At 37.3% G+C, this 21,499-nt stretch overlaps 1 protein-coding gene across 2 annotated transcripts in view; it reads right to left on the bottom strand.

Annotated features, from left to right (window-relative positions):
* ATRNL1 (attractin like 1) overlaps positions 1-21,499 on the bottom strand; it is a 546,562-nt gene that overhangs the window by 426,455 nt on the left and 98,608 nt on the right. For both annotated transcript variants that reach the window (XM_066238474.1, XM_066238473.1), the window contains exons 11-16: positions 20,262-20,346; positions 17,684-17,892; positions 16,153-16,271; positions 11,138-11,270; positions 6,870-7,051; positions 1,375-1,588 (exon numbers count right to left, since the gene is read on the bottom strand). In XM_066238474.1, the coding sequence (XP_066094571.1) occupies positions 1,375-1,588; positions 6,870-7,051; positions 11,138-11,270; positions 16,153-16,271; positions 17,684-17,892; positions 20,262-20,346 (942 nt within the window). The remainder of the gene's footprint in view (positions 1-1,374; positions 1,589-6,869; positions 7,052-11,137; positions 11,271-16,152; positions 16,272-17,683; positions 17,893-20,261; positions 20,347-21,499) is intronic.

Below are 21,499 nucleotides of genomic sequence, written 5' to 3'. Positions count from 1 at the left end.
GTTTTTTTAAATGTCGACAGGAATGTGGAGAAAGCAGAAGAACCCTCATACTTCGTTGCGGGGAATGTAAACTGGTGTAGCATCCACGGTGAACAGTATGACAGTGACTCACAAACTAAGCACAGAATCACCATACGATATAGCCATTCCACTTCTGGCTGAAGACGTGCAGTGGGAACTGGGACAGAGACTCGTTCCAGGGGTCTCCAAACTTTTTACACAGGGGGCCAGTTCACTGTCCCTCAGACCATTGGAGGGCTGCCAAATACAGTGGTCCTCTCACTGACCACCAATGAAAGAGGTGCCCCTTCCAGAAGTGCAGTGGGGGCTGGATAAATGGCCTCAGGGGGCCACATTGTGGCCCGTGGGCCGTAGTTTGGGGACGCCTGATCTACACTCATAGCTAGCATCATCCCTCACAACAGCCAATAGGTAGAAGCATCTCAAGGGAAGAATGAATAACAAAACATGAAATACACATACAATGGATAATTATCCAGGCTTAAAAAGAAATGAAATTCTGGCACATGCTACAATGTGCATGAACTTTGAATACATTATGCTAGGGGAAATAAGCCTTCACAAAAGGATATACACCTTATGATTCCACGTATGAGGTCCCTAGGGTGGTCAAACTCAGAGTAGAAGGCGGTTGTTGGGGGGAGGGACTTCCTGTTTAATGGGTAAGGAGTTTCAGTTTGGAAAGATAGGAAGTTCTGGACATAGATGGGATTGCAGACGCACAACAAGGGAATGCGCTTAACGTCACTGAGCTATACACTAAAAAATGGTTTAAAAAGTCATTATACCTCAAAAAAACTGGAAAAAAATGTGGTTAAATTGTAAATTTTGTTCTATATATTTTACAACAAAAACACAATATTTTTAAAAAAAGGAACTCAATATTTTTTTCTCATGTCACTTAATAGAAATCCGTTTAATAATATGCATAACAAAAAATGTGTTTTTACCATAGATACATAAGATTAAAGTGATTCTAAATTAATTGTTAGTCTTAAAGATAAATCTTTCTTCCAAAGACTATTATTATAAAAGACATTAACAAATTAAGAACAGATTCTTAGTATACGTTAAATAACTGAAACCATATATTCGTAATCTCACTATTTCAACCCAAACAATAAAGACTGTCTAAAACAATAAAATGTATGATTTTCACAAGTCCATGCTAAGGTCATTAATAATACTAAGTGGAGAATGTGGGCATGTTTTTAAAACATGAATGGGGATCAGCATCATATAAACATGGCAACAGTTACTACAGGCCCACAAGCTACCACCCCCTGGAAGGGATGGCGGAAGGAGGGGTTAGAACCACGTTTTAAAGAAATCCTAGTCTACTGGACTACTTACCAACAGGTTTCTCACAGACAAGGCCATCTGCCATAGAGGTACAAGGGTTAGCCTTCAAGCCTGCCACTGCAGCCCTCTCCAGATACGCACAGAACCCAGAATCGTTCGGCTCACCAGGGAGCCACTGCAGCGTTGTGTTGGTGAATGGAGACATGTCTTCCCATCCCCAGTAGGATATATTGATCTTGCGCAAGCCTACCCACGGTGACACCTTCTGTGAACAGCAGCGAGAGGGCATTAAAAACGTTAGATGCAAAAATACTGTGTCACAGTCCTTAGCAAATAGTACATCATCATTAAAAATTACCCTTGATAATATACAGAACCGCCTCTCTAACAACTTCTCCTACCAAGGGTAAGTGACACTTACAGCACATTCTGGAGAAGGATGTAGACTAGAACACTATTTTTAACTCTACTTTGCGTTCAGCTACATGATTGGGGTTATTTAGCCTTTGAAAACCTAAATTTCTCTTCTATTAAAAAGGGGATAGAAACACTGACTTATGAAGCCAGACCATTGAAGAACTTAACATTCCTGCTGCTGCTGCTGCGACCACTACAACCTCCACCCCAGTCTAATCAGTTGTGGAGGTAAGGATAGTTACTGTCAACCTCTCTTGGCAGGCCGTGTGCTGGGCTCCATGAGGAGTCTGCTTGGCTGGGCTGGCCTGCTGTCTAGGTCAGTGCAGACTAGGCCCAGAACCTTGGTCCAAAGGGGCGTGCCTGACGTGTGGAGGACATGCCTGAAACCTTGCTCTGTGGGGGCCAGCCTTGTTCAAGGGTCCAGTGGGCAGACTTGGTGAGTGGGTCCACAGAGTGGGCCTTGAGCTTGAGTCCTTGAGGACCAGCCTGACTGCTGGGCCCACACGCATGGCCCTGGTCCTGAGTTAGCAGGGGTTCCAGCCAGGCAGGCCGGGCCCCGAGTTGATAGGGAAAGGCCTGCCACCCGAGTCCAAGAAGGTGAGCCTGGTACCTGGGCTCGTAGGGGCAGACTGAAGGTTGGGTCCACAGCAGAGAAACTGAAGCCTAAGGATGCTGGAGTGGACCCGGTCCTGGACCCACAGGTGTTGGGGTCTACTGTGGAGGACAGGACCCTAAGTCAGCTGGAGCCTAGGGCCACCGGGGCCAGTCTAGCACTGGGGCACGTCTGGTGCCCGTGTCCATGGAGACCAGCCAAGCACCAGCACTAGGGGAGCCTAAACCTGTTGTTCATGACTAAGTCAGGTGCTCGCGCCACTTTTCTCTCCCTTGCTGAGTGTATTTCTCACGAGTTTCACTGCCCTCCACAGCTGTGGGCAAAGGATGAGGCAGGTAAGGTGAAACTGTCTTTTCTACTCTTTTCAATGAGTCTTTTCGTATTTCTGTGTCTCTCCCTGATGCGGTAATCTTTCACCTCGATTCCTTACTCTTGTTAAGGTATTTTTGTACATAGATGGCTGTTCAAACCAATGTTTCTGTGAAGGGATGAATGCTGAAAACTCCCATTCTATAATCTTCCTAACACCATCTTTAAACACTTCTACCTCAATATACACAATAATACATCTATATATTTTCTTTTTTTTTTTTTTTTTTGTATTTTTTTGTATTTTTCTGAAGTTGGAAACAGGGAGGCAGTCAGACAGACTCCCGCATGCGCCCTACCAGGATCCACCCGGCACGCCCACCAGGGGGCGATGCTCTGCCCATCTGGGGCTTCGCTCTGCCACAATCAGAGCCATTCTAGCGCCTGAGGCAGAGGCCACAGAGTCATCCTCAGCACCCAGGTCAACTTTGCTCCAATGAAGCCCTGGCTGCGGGAGGGGAAGAGAGAGACAGAGAGGAAGGAGAGGGGAGGGGTGGAGAAGCAGATGGGCACTTCTCCTGTGTGCCCTGACCAGGAATCGAACCCAGGACTCCCGCACGCCAGGCCAACGCTCTACCACTGAGCTAACCGGCCAGGGCCCATCTATATATTTTCTAAATTACTAAGCTAATAAGATTATATTACAAAATAATTTCAAAAGTATACATCATCCTTTTTGGTTTAAAATACAGACTGTGTCTCTCCATTTGATTCTTTAATAAAATTGAAATAAGAAATATCTATCCAGTATTTAGTCTAACTATATTACCCAAATGGTCATAGAGAGCTTATAGGGCTGATCAAAGACCTAGAATTCTGTAAAGTGTATAAATAAATGTTAAAATACATTGTAACTAAACAAAAAAAACCCTCAAATTATAATAAATTTCACAGTTAAAATGCAACAAATATTTCTTAAATAAAATAAAAATATCTTATGTATATTCATTTGACAGCTGATCTCATATAACCTAGTGGCGTGCTGGACATGTAGCAGGTAGTCAATAAATTTTGCTATTCAAGGTTCATTAGAACAGAGATAGTTATGTTCCACCATCCAATTCCTGAGACAGAGATAGGACTTAACAAATAATGTTTCTAATTATAAAGATACACATACTGCTATGCCTTGTGATCCTCAGATAGTCATACATTACTCGGAAAGATATTTTTATAACAAAAAAGCTGTAACATTCTTACAGTTCTTGAGAATAACAGCAGGAGTCAATCCAACACAAATATTTCATATTAATGACTGGGCTTCACTCCACAGCTACTCTGCCTATATTCCCAAACTATCCATAGTAAAGACAAGTGATTTAAAATGAAGCATTACTCCCTAAGTCATCACGATAAGAATCTTCAAGGAAGAGAGGAACAGAAAAATGAAGCCGTTGATAAAACATTTAAAGTAACTATTACCCAGTAAATGAACTGAACAGGCAGTTGAAAATGAAAGATAAACTACTATAGTAAGAAAATTTACAACAGCACACCATAAATCATTGCAACATTTCATTAGCCTTTTCCGATAAATAAATGATCATTTGACCCACAGAATCTCTTTAGAAAGTCATGAAGTTGTTGATCTTTATTTGTCAAGGAAAGATTATCTTAAGTTTATACAACTGCAATGACTCTGGATGTAATTCATTTTATATAAAGATATGCTTAATGGAATGTCACCTTGCAGAAGTTTCCACCTTTGAAATTTCGCTAAAGCTCAGTTTTCTAATGAAACAGGAATTTCTTCATTTACAGGGTATGCTAATCTACAAATTAGGGAATCTAAGTACATTATACATTCAAAATAACAGTTAACCCAATCGTTATGATTTATAATAATAAAACAAGAAAAAAACAAGCAACTAAAACTTGTATTCTTGAAATATGCAACTTCTTTAATAGCACACTTCAAGGTTATACTGTAAGAAATAAAAATAATATTTTATAAACAAGGAAAAAAGCAAGAGTGCTAATGCCAAGTACTAGTACTCTCTATAACCCAAAGAACGTGAATTTACCAATAATGAGCTCTTTATAAGTGATACATATTCAGTAGGACTAATTTCCAAATGTTCATTGGTAATTGTCTCAGTTTTGTCATTAAAGAAATGAAGCTCCTGGTTTCACAAGAATATAAAAAGATCTTATGTTGTATGCCCCATGTAACTAAAAACAAAACTTTATAGATATACCTTGTCACATTTTTCTGAACTAATAAAAAAAATCAAGGCACTGGCCATTTGGCTCAGTGGTAGAGCATCGGCCCAGCATATAGATACCCCAGATTCAATTCCCAGTCAGGGCACACAGGAAAAGCAACCATCTGCTTCTCCACCCCTCCACCCCTCTCTCCCTCTCTCTTCCCCTCCCACAGCCATGGCTCGAATGGTTTAAGTACATCACCCCAGGCACTGAGGATAGCTCTTGTGGACCCTCCACCACAGGGTGCTAAAAATAACTTGGATGCTTTGCCCATCATGGCCCCAGATGGGCAAAACATCAGCCCCAGACAGGAGTTGCTAGGTAGATCCCAGTCGGGGCACATGCAGGAGTCTGTCTCTCTATCTCCCTGCCTCTCACTTGGAAAAGTAAAAAAAAAAAAAAAAAAGGTCTTTCCTATATGACATACATCCCTCCTACTATATACATCTTATCCTTCAAGCCATAGGCTGGTCTCTCTCCAATAAACCACATTTAGTAAATTATTTCAAAGTGAATTAAGTCAGAGAGAGAAAGACAAATGCCACACGATCTCACTGATACGTGGAATCTCCACACAGAAAAAAAAGTCATAGATACATACAACAGACTGGTGGTTGCAGAAACGGGGGGTGGGGATGGCAAAATGGGTGAAGGGGGTCAAATGATACAAACATCCAGTTATAAAACAAGTCATGAAGGTGTAATGTACAACATGGCGACTATAGCTAATAATACTATACTGCATATTTGAAAGCTGTTGTGAGAGTAGATCTTAAAACTCATCACAAGAAAATAAATTTTTGTAACTATGTATAGTGACAGATACTAACTACTTATGTGGTGATAATTTTTGCAATATACACAAAAATAAATCACTATGTTGTACTCCCGAAATTAATATAATGTTATATATCAATTAGATCTTTATTTTATTTTAGATTATTTTTTATTTATTCGTTTTAGAGACAGGAGAGAGAGAGAGACAGAGACAGAGACAGAGAGAGAAGGGAGGGAGGAGCAGAAAGCATCAACTCCCATATGTGCCTTGACCAGGGAAGCCCGGGGTTTTGAACCGGCGACCTCAGTGTTTCAGGTTGATGCTTTTACCCACTGCGCCACCGCAGGTCAGGCTAGATCTCTATTTTAAAAATGGCCTCAAAGCATTTCAAGTATGTGAACTAAGTATGGTATTTCAAAAGTAGATTTAGTAAATTGTTTCCAAATCTTCTATGTAATATTTTCTTAGGAATTAACTATATTTTAACATCCTAAGAATAGAAAATAGTGTCAATTCCTCTTGAAAAATTCTTATAAAATATTTTGATAGCATTTTCAAGGAAATATTCCATCTTCTATGGAATAATTTTCCATAAAATGCCCTAAAACATTGAAATTGTTTCTTCATACTGTATGTTCCAGTATTTTACACATACTTTAAAGTTGGTTTTAGTCCTACTAACCATTAGTAAGTATATTATTTCAAGCAAGTCTATTTCTAGAAAAATAGCATAATTCAAAAGCTTTACTCACAATACACATATGCTTTCACATGTACAAAATATATATATACAAAGATAATCAATGTGTTAGTCTAGTGTTTTTATTAAGAGCGATTTTTCAAGTTACAAAGTTATAATACTTCAAAATAAATTATTAACTTATATGCTGTTTTTAAGTGTACTTAGTCATATGAGATGAGTTCTTCATAAGATAATGCATTGGTTTACTGCACAAAATATAAGATGAGTAATTTAGAAAACCTCATTACTAAATAAACATACCAGATGAGTTCTCTACTAGTTCATTTCTGAAATCAGTTACACTTTAACTTCCAAGATTTAGTAAAAATAATGTATTAAAATACAAAAAGAATGAATCATTGCCAATAATTACAGGATTATCAGCACATTTCCATAATGTAAGTAAGTATAATTGTTACCTGTTGCGTATACTTTTGTATTTCATCCAGAACAAATTCGACCTCTTTTGAGGTTGTTAATGAAGCAAGATTTCCACTGAGATTATAGCAATAAAGTTTGGCATTGTCATAGCTTTCTCTACTGGAATTGATTCTAAGACAAGCATCCCCAACATGATTCCAGCCTTCTCCACAAAGATGGGCTAGAAAAAAAAATACATCTTATTTATAGATGATTAAAAAAGCATGTGTATTTTTCATTTATTTCAGGATATTAAATATAATTTCTGTATTTGTTTAAATAATTTGAACAAAATATTTAAATACATCAATATAATATACTAAATGAAATTAGTCGAATACTTTATAGTGGAGAATGAGAGCAGGCGATCCTAATTTTTTCTTGAATTCTTAAACATAAGCTATGGTTCTATAAAATCTTAAAATGTTTCAACTGCTTACTAGGTTTTCTCTGTAAATCTGGTGTATTGGCATATGATATTTCAACAAGTAAATTATTACATTTATATCCCAAAGTCTAGATTACATAATACAAGATCACTCTAATAGAATAATAATCAGCATATAACAAAAGCAATTTCAATGTTATTCCTACAAGTATAGATAATCGTGTTCCAAATCTAATTCCTACAGACCAGGTATCCTATTTTGATATAAATTGGGTTCTTTTATTCTAATGTAATTATAATTGTGGGGAGGGGGGAATTTCATTATATTTAGATAAGAAGCTATAATCTTTGCTTCCTGATATTGTTTTTTTTTTACAAAGCTATTCAGATCTTTCTAAAGTTTAAACAGTGCTCTATCCTTACAGCTCAAATGTAAGTTAAAACAGCACCTATTTCTGAAACAGATTTATAAACACATTATAAATATATATTTCTTTACCCATTTATATCTATTGGTTTTGACCATATAAAAATTGAAACTGATCATTTAAAGATGTATCTGTTTTAAATTATAACTTAAAATTCAGACTGACAGTTGATATAAGGTAGTGGGGTGTGGGGTACCAAGTGACAAGGTGAAGTGATTAAGAAGTATAAAATGGCAGTCGCGGAACAGAGGTGTAAATTACAGCACAGGGCTATAGTCAGTCACACTATATAGTAACTATGTACAAGGCCGCGGGGGGACCCGAGTTATCGGGGGTACCACTCAGCACCTAATTGTCTAGCTGCTATGCCATATATCTGAAACGAACAGAAAATAATACTGACAGTAAACAGTAACTGAGAAAAAAATTATTTTTAAAAATAAACAAAAATTAAGTATATACAATGAATTACAAATGCACTCTTCTAGGATATCTTGCTTCTTCATGCCGTCTTCAGGCCCAAAGGAGATGTATTATCAAATTCTCTCCCTGAGAGAGAGCAGCAGACAGTTCAGATTCCGCCTCTGACAGCAACAAATTAACATGTTCTGCCAGATAAATAGAGGGATGGGAGACAGCGAGATCGGGGACAAAACCCAGCCAAAGGGTCCCTGCAGAATCTAGGGGTGGAGATCCTGTGTCCTCTCTAATATTCTTTCTGGTTTTTTCTATATATTTGAATTTTTTCATATAAAATTATTCAGGGCTGGTAGAGGGAATATTACAACTTAAAACAGCATATTTAATTATTTTAAATTATAGTCTCCAAAACAAAAATAGTGTAAAGGGTGGCGCTGTTTTACATTTTTGCAAATCTCTTTAATAGTGGCTTAATATAAGACAACGGTATTCTCTAATTGGCTTCTGCATTCAATCTATTGGAATCACATATCACAGCCCTTGGAAAACTCCACAGTAAACCCATAACAGAAGAAGAATTTAAAATGCAGATAATATCTTAGTATTATTAGTTTTGACCTCATGGACCCGCTAATAGGGTCCATGAACAGGAGACTGTTGCTTTAATTACTACGGTTCTATTAAAGCAGGAATCATGAATAACTCGCCGTGCCCAGAACACAGCAATGCCTCAGTAAACTGTAATTATCATTTGATAAGATTGTTTAAGACACCTTGGTTTTTATTTTCAGGCCACACATAGAGCAGTTTTCCTGCCTTCTAGAATCTGAAGTACCAAATCGCTTTAATAAAACAGTATAAAAGTTTTGTTCAATTGTAGCTTTTTCTTACATTTCTGAATCAAGGAAGGACTGAGATTTTTTGGCCAGTCCCCTTTTTTTTCTCTGAGGCCACAAATCCCTCGTTGACCAATGACACAAATGAAAATAAATGCACGTCCCTTTGAGGCTAGGCTAACTGATACCACTGCACCTAATGCTTTGATGGTTTAGGCTTCAGTAGTACTGAGCATCAACAACTCAGCTGCAGAGTTAAAAGGATCACAGTCAACTTGTCAAATGAGTTCAGTGAGATAAAGTCAAACTGCCAAGTTTACATGAGATCAGTTTAAAAAATGCAATCCACAAATATTCATGAAAAAGTACAACAGCCATAAGCTCAGCCCCCCCATGGACAGCCCCCCCTTTCTTGGGAGGAGCTGAAAGGAAACCACGCTCCACCTAGACACCTGACTGCTTAGTAGACATGAACACAGAACAAGGGAGGGCAGTGCATAATACAATAGTTTATTATAGTGCATTATATTTATTACTCTTCAAAATATTAGCTGGATGAAGCGGAGCCTTTATACCAAATCAATGTTTTTTTTTTGTCTGGGCAATGAGTAGGTAGGGATTACCAAATATAACTTGACTATTAATTTTCAAAACTTCTACTGGTAACCAAATCCTTTTCTTATTGAATCACTCTTTCTTTAAATAAACCCATTCCTTTCAGTCAACTATTATTTTGGTCCAGGATTTACTCTGTCTTTGTAAAGAGACTTTGAAAGTGTTTTTACTTATCTGTATATTGATTTGAGAGTTTAAGACTTAGAAATTAATATTACTTTCAAGTTCAGTGTCATCTCACTATTGCTTCTCAAATCCTGCCTACTGCCCGAGTATTCTCTTTCTCAAATTGAACGCACATAATGTATCACTTTAAAACCTTTGAAGATCAATATAGAAACACAATTCAAAATCTGAGTAAGCATTCCAATATCTAAATTGTACCTTTAAAGGCAATCTAATTTATATTAATTATATGAACTCATAAGAAAGACATAAATCCTGTGATAGAATTTTCTAATCCATTCTAGAATTACATAGGTTCAGAAAATTTAATATTGAATAGAGAAAGAACACCCAGTTCATAGTTACTTTTGCCCTTATAGGCCAGGCAACTTTGAGCAAGTCACTTAACCAGTGTGTTTGTGTTTGAATTTATCTGAATAACAAGAAGATGAAGCATTAAATATCTATATTACTTATGAATTTTCTGACTTTCTCTTTAATATTTAAAAGGAAGAGTAGTTGGGGTCAACTAAGGAGAATGTTAACTGTAAAAAATAAATTGAAACTTCTTTTTAAAATGAGCTTTAATGGCCCCGGCCAGTTGGCTCAGTGGTAGAGCACTGGCCTGGGATGTGGATGTCTTGGGTTCAATTCTCATCCAGGGCAAACAGGAGAAGTGACCATCTTCTTCTCTATCCCTCCCCCCTTCTTTCTCTCTCTATTTCTCTCTCTCTTCCCTTCTTGCAGCCATGGCTTGATTGGTTCAAGCAAGTTGGCCCTCGGTGCTGAGGATGGCTCCATGGAGCCTCCCCCTCAGGTGCTAAAAATAGCTCAGTTATGGAACAACAGCCAAAGATTGGCAGAGTATCCTCCTTAGGAGGCTTGCTGGGTGGATCCCGGTCTGTCACATGTGGGAGTCTGTCTCTCTATCTCCCTTCCTCTCACTTGGAAAAGAAGGGGAAAAATAATGAGCTTTCCTCTCATTTGCACAACTTAGATTCTCATTAAGTCATATAAAATTAATTATAAATGTTACAATTATAATCAGTCACTAAAAAATAGTCCCAGAATTTAAACATGGCACACAAAAAAATCTAGTATGTCGAAATGTTAACACTTGTTAAATATGACTATCAGTAGAAGTGCTTATCAATTTCTATGTTGAGAAACAAATTCTTAATATTGGGAGAGGATTTTGATCATGTCAATAGTATAAAAAATACAACATTAAACATCTTAAAAGCATCCTAAGCAAACATACAAATATTCTTGTAGAAACAATGCTACTATTACTCCAATAATATTATTTGCTATTGATTTAATTTTAGAAACTGGAATGTTTGTACTAAAAGCTCTTTACTATAATGTTACTCAACTGTGGGCTATAAAACTATTTACCAAATTGAAAATTTTACCTGGTAAAGCCTGGCATTCCTGTTGTCTCTGGTCCCATTGGCAATTCAAGTTCAGAGAACAGCTTTTACAGCTGGTAAGTTTGTTACAGATCTGCTCATTTCTCACATGGCATTTGGTGTAGTTTTTCACAGACTAGAAGGTTAAAAGATAAAATGTTGTTTTTCACCTTCCTACAGCAATGATTCTTAAACTCTAGTATATAGAAATTACCTGGTGAACTTTAAACTACAAATTCCTAACCCCAAATCCAGGTCTATTGAATCAAAATCTCTTTTTATTCATTTATTTAGTTGAACTGCAGCTCTTGGAATTGGAATGTGTGCTTATTGGGGGGGATGTGCAAATTACACAATTTGAAATAGAAACTATCCAGTGAAAACATTTTCCATCAAATTTAATAACAGCCTTCCAATTCAGTGAGTACAGCCAATGCATAAAATCATTTCTCTTAAATATCACAAGAAAGAATTCTAATCATAATAAAAACTATCATACAAATCCCTGGGAAAGAATTGAAATGATAAGTAATTAAGATTTAAGAGATGCTTTGTCAGAATCCAATACTATTTAAAAAGATGAATTATTTTCTCAATAACTCAAACTAATATCACATTAAATAATGGTTTTGGTTAATTGATGTTTCTCTTCTATTTGTCACATTGCATTTATCCTGGCTGCAAACAACCTGCAAAGGTTATGTTTTGATCAATCCAACTATAGGGTGTAATTATATTGCAACTAAGTCTCCAGCACTAAAAGATTCTAAAAGGTTAAAGGTTAAAAAAGAAAAAGAAAAACCACTCAGCCACACAGGAACTTTAGTGGTAGCTCACTACATACACCAAGATTTGGATGTTTCACCTACTACCAATATCTATGAAAAACCTACCTCATGAAAATCAGACACTAAAATTTTTAGATCAATTCTTCGTGACACTCCTCTTTGAGAAAAATTCATAAAGGACTTAAGGCTATATCCTGGGCCCCATCTCAACCTTTCTTTTCACTCCCCAGGTATAAATGCTTGCCTCTGGCCTGACCAGGCGGTGGCGCAGTGGATAGAGCGTCGGACTGGGATGCAGAGGACCCAGGTTCAAGACCCCGAGGTCACCAACTTGAGCACAGGCTCATCTGGTTTGAGCAAAAGCCCACCAGCTTGAACCCAAGGTCACTGGCTCTAGCACGGGGTTGCTCGGTCTGCAGAAGGCCCACGGTCAAGGCACATATGAGGAGTAATCAATGAACAACTAAGGTGTTGCAACACGATGATTGATGCTTCTCATCTCTCCATTCCTGTCTGTCTGTCCCTGTCTATCCCTCTCTCTGACTCACTCTCTGTCTCTGAAATAAATAAATAAATAAATAAATAAATAAATAAATGCTTGCCTCTGGCTTTATCATGCAAAGGAGCTAAATATTTCTTTCCAGACAGTAAAGTTAAAAGTTAAAATTTAGTTCTAACTACCCCACATATAACAAAAGTTATAGCAATTTTCATCCTCTTAGATACATTAAATATCACCCACAAAATTTTTACTTATAATCTGCTACTCTTTCCTACATAAAGCACATTATAGTCACTTGCATTGCAAAGATGTTTATTCCTTTCCAGCAAATTACATATACTATAAGGTAACATAAAAAGTACATAGATACTGCTTGACCAGGCAGTGGCAGTGGATAAAGCGTTGACCTTGGATGCTGAAGATCCAGGTTCAAAACCCCAAGGTCGCCAGCTTGAGTGTGTTATCGTTAAAATGACCCCATACTGGCTTGAAGCCCAAGTTTGCTGGCTTGAGTCCAAGGTTGCTGGCTTGAGCAAGGGGTCACTGGCTTGGCTGAAGCTCCCTCCCCCAGTCGAGGCACATATGAGAAAGCAATCAGTGAACAATTAAGGTGCTACAACTATGAGTTGATGCTTCTCATTTCTCTCCCTTCCTGGTCTGTCCCTGTCTGTCTCTCTCCCTCTCTCCCTCTCTCTCTCTCTCTCTCTCTCTCTCTCTTAAAAAGAAAATACATAGATATATATATCCTTATTCTTTATTCATCCTAAACAGATACAATTTTTAAAATTTCAAATTACTTTGTGACTCACAACTATCACATTTCATTAGAAGCATATTAACTTTCTTGCTATTTTTTCTAATTCAGTTTTTTGTTTTCATATAGCATATAAATCTTAGAATCATTCAAGTTCCAAACACTTGCCAGCTAACTAAAGAGAAATAAATTTACTTGAATCATCAGACTAATAGAATAACTTGTGAAAATGACGAGAATGGCTAAACCACATCTCAGAATAAGATAAAAAAGAACAAATTAAGGACAGCTGTGAGAATAACAATGATATCATTAGAGTTCCCATCCAAATAACTAGACTGTTCTTCATTAAAACAGTATACTCATTTACTGGTACTGAACCAGTACAATAGATGAAATTATACTTCATTTACACACAGGGCCAGTTTGATCAATTATGGAAGAAAGCTGAGTGTTACTCTGAAACATGGCTGACATTTCTGGGCCTAATGAAGCAGCTGTACCTTTAAAGACTATGAAGACTAACCATTACTCCACCAATCTTCACTCCAACATAGATGTAGACTTAAAAAGAAAATCTGTGACAAGTAAGCAGGTTATGCAAGCGATTCGAGCAGAATAGATGCAACTTGCAGTAAATATGATTAAATAATGAAACAGGATATCAGTGGACATCATTTACACGAAAATCTCATAGACCTTTCTGTATCCATCAGCATTTGGTTTAGCTTAATCACCAGACATTGCGATAAAACTGTCAAAAAGATACATGACATCAAAGTCTAAATTACAAGTGAGTACCATCTGTTCACTTACATTGTCTCACCACTGCTCCCCTTGTTAACACATCATGGACAAAAAATGAAATATCAAGCAAAAAAAACCCACAACTTTATAAAATGAATACCTGATAGCAATTTATATAAGTCAACTTTTTAGAAATGTGTATTTTCACTTATAGCATAAACGTCAACACACAAATTAACCCAGGTTTATTCAACAAACCTTCAAATAAATGCTGCTTGCAATTTTAATGTAATAACAGTCTACATTTGAATCCCTTATTCCCGTGCTTTATTCTACACTCTTCACTACTATTTTCACCTGAGTCACTAAATAACTCATTAGGTGAATATTAATGTATATATTCTTTTTCTTTTCTTTTTTTTATAGAGACAGAGAGAGAGTCAGAGAGAGGGATAGATAGGGACAGACAGACAGGAACGGAGAGAGATGAGAAGCATCAATCATTAGTTTTTTGTTGCAACACCTTAGTTGTTCATTGACTGCTTTCTCATATGTGCCTTGACCGTGGGGCTACAAGAGACCAAGTAATTCATTGCTTGAGCCAGAAACCTTGGGTCCAAGATGGTGGGCTTTTGTTTAAACCAGATGAGCCTGTGCTCAAGCTGGCGACCTCGGGGTCTTGAACCTGGGTCCTCGGCAGCCCAGTCCGTCGCTCTATCCATTCATTGTGCCACCGCCTGGTCGAATATTAATGTAAATATGAAAAAAGTGATTTAAATTTTCAAAGAAGAGTCGTGTCATTAACATTAAAACAAAATTGAAGTATGTATTGTTCCTAAAGCAACTTAGAGCAACTGGAATGTATACAGAGTGGGGCAAAAGTAGGTTTACCGTTGTTCAAATTGAAAATAGTATGAATATACAAGAATAAATTGTTTTGCACACTCAGAACTGTGAACCTCCTTTTGACATGCCCTGCATACCAACACCATCTATATGAAAGGAAAAGGGTTCAGTCTGATGAGGCAGCAACTGCGTATGTTCCTCCTTTTTAAGTTTTGAATCTTATTGCAGAATAGAAACATAAAACTTAATGTTATCCAATAGGACTGGTTACTGGAAATAATGTTTAGATGATACAATAGAAGTGTTTTACTTAAGTTTTCAAATCCCCCCCTTTTTTTTTTACCATTTACCTCTGCCTACTATCTAGAAAAAAATGTGGACGCTTTTGTCAATTAATAAAAATTCAGAAAAAAATAATGTATAGTGTATTTAGTTGAAAATCCATTTGCACATCATTTAGTTCTCTAAGCTCAACTGGGGAAACTTTAATCCTATTAAATATACTTTCTAGTACTTCTTAATTTTTTCCTTCAATTTGTTGACATCTACAAAATGTGGGATATTTTCTACTACCTCCTTAAAAGGTTAATTTTTGCTGCTCTTAATCAATTTTCATCTACCATCAATATCAACTTTGTAATTTTTTTCAAGAGTCTCCCTAAAGCAGGGCTTCTCAATCCCACCATTGTCGACAATTAGAGCCAGGTGACTGTTTTGTGGGAGGTCTGTCCACGCATTGTAGGGTATTTAGGAGTGTCCCTGGTATGTACCGCCTACGTATGATATAATAGCAGCCTACAGTGTGACAACCCAAAATGTCTACACACATTGCTCAATGTCCCTTGGGGTCCAAAATTGCTTCTGACTGAGAATCGCTGATCTCAAGACAGATAGAAGAGAAACTACCACTGTCCATTCCTCAGGTTAGCCTTACACTCAAAGTACAAACAAAACACTGGACCATACCACTATTAATGCGTGTCTGAGAAGAACACGCCCTTCCTCCTGCCCCTGGCCCCAGGAAATGATTTTAATACTTACTATATAATCCTATTTTCATTAGCATGGAAGACAGCATTTATAGTTATAGGGTATTTTTATAGTTTTTTTTTTCATCAGGTTTGTAAGAATTTTCCCAGTGTCATCCATGCAAAAAAGTAACAGTTACTGGCTTCGAAATTAAACTAATGACAAAATTTGAGCGACACACAACAGACTGCATTTGCACTGACGACATACTAATAGAGCAATGCCCTACAGGTTTTCTGATCCTCTTAATGGTGCAAAGCGCTTTCTTTTTTCTACAGTACAGATGACTGGCAAACTAGTCATTACAAAGCGGCAGAGACAACGACACCGCCAGTTGCAGAGCGGTACTGACCACGCTGCAGTTACTGCTGGCTGAGACGCACTTCTTGTCATCGCACCACTGACACCCGTTCGTATTGGCCGTGCAGCTGGCACAGTCAGCGTATCGGTAACACCTGTCGTCAGAAGCAGCTACGACACAAACGGGAGACAGAAACACATCAGGCTGAAAAGGAAAATGTCACACGTCCCGAGTCACACGTTTTTAACATCTGTTTAAGCATCTCTAAGACATTTCTAAACCATAAATAGAACCGTCAATATCAAATAAGTTCTTCAATATGAAGTCAACTTTGTAGTTAGTTGTGTTTACAGGGTTTTAAATACCTCCTCCCCTCATCTTAATTATTGAGTCTACCAGGATCCTCTAGCCATTTAAAATGCTGGGTGTGGGAGAAAAGACTAAAAGGTATTTTAGTGAACAAAATATATTACTATGTCTAAAAGGAAACATTACAACAAAGACTATCATGCTTCACAAAGCTATTTAGAGACATCTGAGTTACAGATGAGCAAAACTTGAAAATACATTTAATTGCAGCATTGTAAATGTGAAATACACCCATTTAAAGAAAATTAAGGCCCTGGCCGGTTGGCTCAGCGGTAGAGCGTCGGCCTAGCGTGCGGAGGACCCGGGTTCGATTCCCGGCCAGGGCACACAGGAGAAGCGCCCATTTGCTTCTCCACCCCTCCGCCGCGCTTTCCTCTCTGTCTCTCTCTTCCCCTCCCGCAGCCAAGGCTCCATTGGAGCAGAGATGGCCCGGGCGCTGGGGATGGCTCTGTGGCCTCTGCCTCAGGCGCTAGAGTGGCTCTGGTCGCAATATGGCGACGCCCAGGATGGGCAGAGCATCGCCCCCTGGTGGGCAGAGCGTCGCCCCTGGTGGGCGTGCCGGGTGGATCCCGGTCGGGCGCATGCGGGAGTCTGTCTGACTGTCTCTCCCCGTTTCCAGCTTCAGAAAAATGAAAAAATGAAAAAAAAATAAAATAAAATAAAATAAAATAAAATAAATTAAAGAAAATTAAACAATTTTGATCCTAATCGTTCACTTATGAATAAATATTTACTAGTACTCTTTTATAAGTTTGCTTTATTTAGTCAATATTTCATATGAAATATTAAATTAGAACACTAATCATCAAAATTATAGTAAAAAATTTTAACTTCAAGGTCTGGCTTGGCAATAATTCAGGAAAGAAAAAAAATACCAAATGCATAATAAATTATTTCTTTGAAACACACAGTATTTCTTAGAAAGTAGTATTTGAAATCATTTTTTTACTTACATTGGAAAATTATATATATATGATCATGAGAAGTATAAAATATTGATATGTAGTATTTTTAAAGAAAACTAAAAATAGCTAATATAGATATTAAATTAGTAATTGTTGTCTAGTTCAAACATTAAATTCCTAATTGGAGGATTATGAATTTTAATTTCGGAAACCTACTAAGGAAATTCTCATTAGCAGATGCATGTCTACTACTGGCCAAGTAGAGAGGCTTTGTGGCAAAGATTGGGAAAAGAGAAAAAAACTTTTACCTGTTTTAGGAGGGCACTTCACTTTAAGAATATTATTCATATTCCCAGATTCCCAAGATTCACAGTAGTTTTTATTCCAAATACATTTTATCCCTGGACCAGCATTTTCACAAAGTTCTTCCTCTCTAAAAGCCTTGCAGTTTGGAGGCTTGTATACAAGGATATCATTAAGAAGCACACTAGAAAATCCTCCAAATATATACATGGACCTAATAAAAACAAAACAAAAAAAATAAAGAAACAATATGAACAAAAGTCTCTGTTTAATGTATTGGTTTTAAAAATAAATTTAAATGTATATTTTACATTATTTTATCAAGGTAGGAAACAAATTTTTTTTAGAAATACACAATAGCTATTCATGGATAAATAAGGCACGCTTAAGAATTGCTATCTAAAAAGGAACCCTCATTCACTGTTGGTGGGACTGTAAAGTAGTACAACCATTATGGAAGAAAGTATAGTGGTTCCTCAAAAAACTGAAAATAGAACTACCTTATGGCCCAGCAATCCCTCTACTGTACTGGGTATATACCCCCAAAACTCAGAAACATTGATACGTAAAGACACATGCAGCCCCATGTTCACTGCAGCATTGTTCACAGTGGCCAAGACATGGAAACAACCAAAAAGCCCTTCAATAGAAGACTGGATAAAGAAGATGTGGCACATATACACTATGGAATACTACTCAGCCATAAGAAATGATGACATCAGATCATTTACAACAAAACGGTGGGATCTTGATAACATTATACGGAATGAAATAAGTAAATCAGAAAAAACCAAGAACTACATGATTCCATACATTGGTGGAACATAAAAATGAGACTAAAAGACATGGACAAGAATGTGGTGGTTAGTGGGGGGGAGGGAAGGAGGGAGAGGGGAAGGGGGAGGGGGAGGGACAGGGGCACAAAGAAAACTAGATAGAGGATGATGGAGGACAATCTGACTTTGGGTGATGGGTATGCAACATAATTGAATGACAAGATAACCTGGACATGTTTTCTTTGAATATATGTACCCTGATTTATTGATGTCACCCATTAAAATTAATAAAAATTTACTTATTAAAAAAAAGAATTGCTATCTAAAATTAAAATTTTTGAATACAAACATAAAATTTAGAAATTAGGTAAGACCTTCTTAGTATTTTATTATCCTCTTAGAAAATTAAAAAAAAACTAAAATAATCAAAAATATTTTTAAAATTTCAATTTCAAAAGAAAATCCCAGACAATAACTGAATTGAATAGTATTTACAATTGAATAGTATTTACATGCTGTCACAACAGCATTTTTATTTCTAAAAATATTATTAATATAATAAATGGAAAAGATCAGAAAATGCTTCAATAATACCATTTACTTTTTAAGAAGTAAAATAGAAATGAACAAAACACGGTTTTTCAACTAGAAGTTATATGTTTACACTCTGAATTTCATTTACTACTATTCTGAAACCGAACTGATGTCAGTTAAACAGTTTCATTGTAGTCAACTTCTACCTGCTTTTAGTATCATATTGGATAATTTTTACATACTTTGAGTTAAATAGTAATAAAATGAACTCATTTATCTGTCATTACAAATTACACATTGTAAGCTTATAAATGAGCCAGCACATTTGTACCGTCACTTGAGTCTATATTACCAAACTTTTGCTATAGAAGTAAAAAAAACTTAATAACTTATCGCAGGAAGGTAACTTAATGATCAGCCAAATTCCCAATGGGTTTAAGGATACTGAAGTCCAGAGAGGTTAATAGACTTGTCAAAAATCATGTAATTAGTTAATGACAGAATTATAATAAATTCTTCTCGCTACCCTTTCTCTCCAATAGAAATAAGGGGCTAGCCTTTCTATCAGCTCATTTTGATCGTTTTTAAAGAAGACATTCATGATCTGATCTCTGCAAAAGGGAAAGAAGGCAGAATGACTTATTTAAAAGTATCTGAAGCTTTATCTCAACATCTTTCCCTTAACTCTTCCCATACCCCTTAAATATATTTAAACAAAAAAGAATAAAGAATATGGTAATGGTCTACGGCCATACCACCCTGAATGCGCCCGATCTCGTCTGATCTCAGAAGAATATGGTTAATGAGCCAAAGGGCACTCCATGGAACAGTAGGGATACATAAAATCTAATGCTATTAAATACAAAGTGTTTTTTAAAAGAATAACAGAATAGCCTGACCAGGTGGTGGCACAGTGGATGGAGCGTTGGACTGGGATGTGGAAGGACCCAGGTTTGAGACCCCGAGGTTGCCAGCTTGAGCACGGGCTCATCGGGCTTGAGCAAAAAGCTCACCAGCCTGGACCCAAGGTTGCTGGCTCCAGCAAGGGGTTACTCGGTCTGCTGAAGGCCCGCAGTCAAGGCACATATGAGAAAGCAATCAATGAACAACTAAGAAGTTGAAACGCGCAATGAAAAACTAATGATTGATGCTTCTCATTTCTCTCCGTTCCTGTCTGTCCCTGTCTATGTCTGCCTCTGTAAAAAAAAAAAAAAAAAAAAAAAAGAATAACAGAATATGTGGGTAGTATAACTGATAAATATATTTCTTTTACCCATTAATGACAACTGCAGAATGTCCAAATCTGTTGACATCTCTATGAAGATTTGGTTTCGGTAATATTTTCCATTCATCACAAGCTGGAACAAAAGAGATCAGAAAAACAAAAATAAATAAAGAAAGAACAAATTAAGATAAATACTATAAAACAATCTTTGGCCAAATTAATACCACAATACCTAAAGTTGGAAAGACTTTCATTAATTTTCCATGAACTACAATTTAAATAGAATTTTTACTATGCTACCAGTATTCCTTAAATAAAAAATGAATTTTGGGCCCTGGCCGGTTGGCCTGGCGTGCAGAGGTCCTGGGTTCGATTCCCGGCCAGGGCACACAGGAGAAGTGCCCATCTGCTTCTCCACCCCTCCCCCTCTCCTTCCTCTCTGTCTCTCTCTTCCCCTCCTGCAGCCGAGGCTCCATTGGAGCAAAGATGGCCCGGGCGCTAGGGATGGCTCCTTGGCCTCTGCCCCAGGCGCTAGAGTGGCTCTGGTCGCAACGAGCGACGCCCCGGAGGGGCAGAGCATCGCCCCCTGGTGGGCAGAGCGTCGCCCCCTGGTGGGCGTGCCGGGTGGATCCTGGTCGGGCGCATGCGGGAGTCTGTCTGTCTCTCCCCGTTTCCAGCTTCAGAAAAATACACACACAAAAAAAAATAATAAAAAAAAATTTTTTTTAATGAATTTTGCCTAAAATTCCCACAGATAAATTTAAATGTATGAGAATAAAGGAAATAAATGGAAAGAAACTGGGTTTATTTCATATTGGAAAATAATTTCAATGACATGTCTTCACCAAGTAAACCAAGTTTCATACAGTAAAATAATACATGAACATCAACACTGGGCAAACCTATTAGAAAGTTAAATCACTAAATCAAACTGTACATACATGCATACAAAATTAAATGTAATATATAATATTCAGTGAAAGAATGTCTAAGAACATAATCATCAAAATAAAGTATTTATTATGGAACCACAAAAGACCTTGAATAGGCAAAGCAATCTTTCAAAAGAACAAAACTGGAGGCATCATGCTCCTTGCTTTCATTACAAAGCTATGGTAATCAAAACAGCACAGTACTGGCACAAAATCATGAATACAGGCCAATGGAGCAGAAGAGAGAGCCCAGAAATAAACCCACACTTATATGGTCAACTAATTTATGACAAAGGAGGCAAAAATATACAATGGGGAAAAGACAAGTCTCTTCAATAAATGGTGGTGGGAAAA

Source organism: Saccopteryx bilineata, chromosome 7, assembly GCF_036850765.1.
Source record: "Saccopteryx bilineata isolate mSacBil1 chromosome 7, mSacBil1_pri_phased_curated, whole genome shotgun sequence".
NCBI classification, from domain to species: domain Eukaryota; kingdom Metazoa; phylum Chordata; class Mammalia; order Chiroptera; family Emballonuridae; genus Saccopteryx; species Saccopteryx bilineata.
This window is presented reverse-complemented; position numbering and strand designations above follow the sequence as displayed.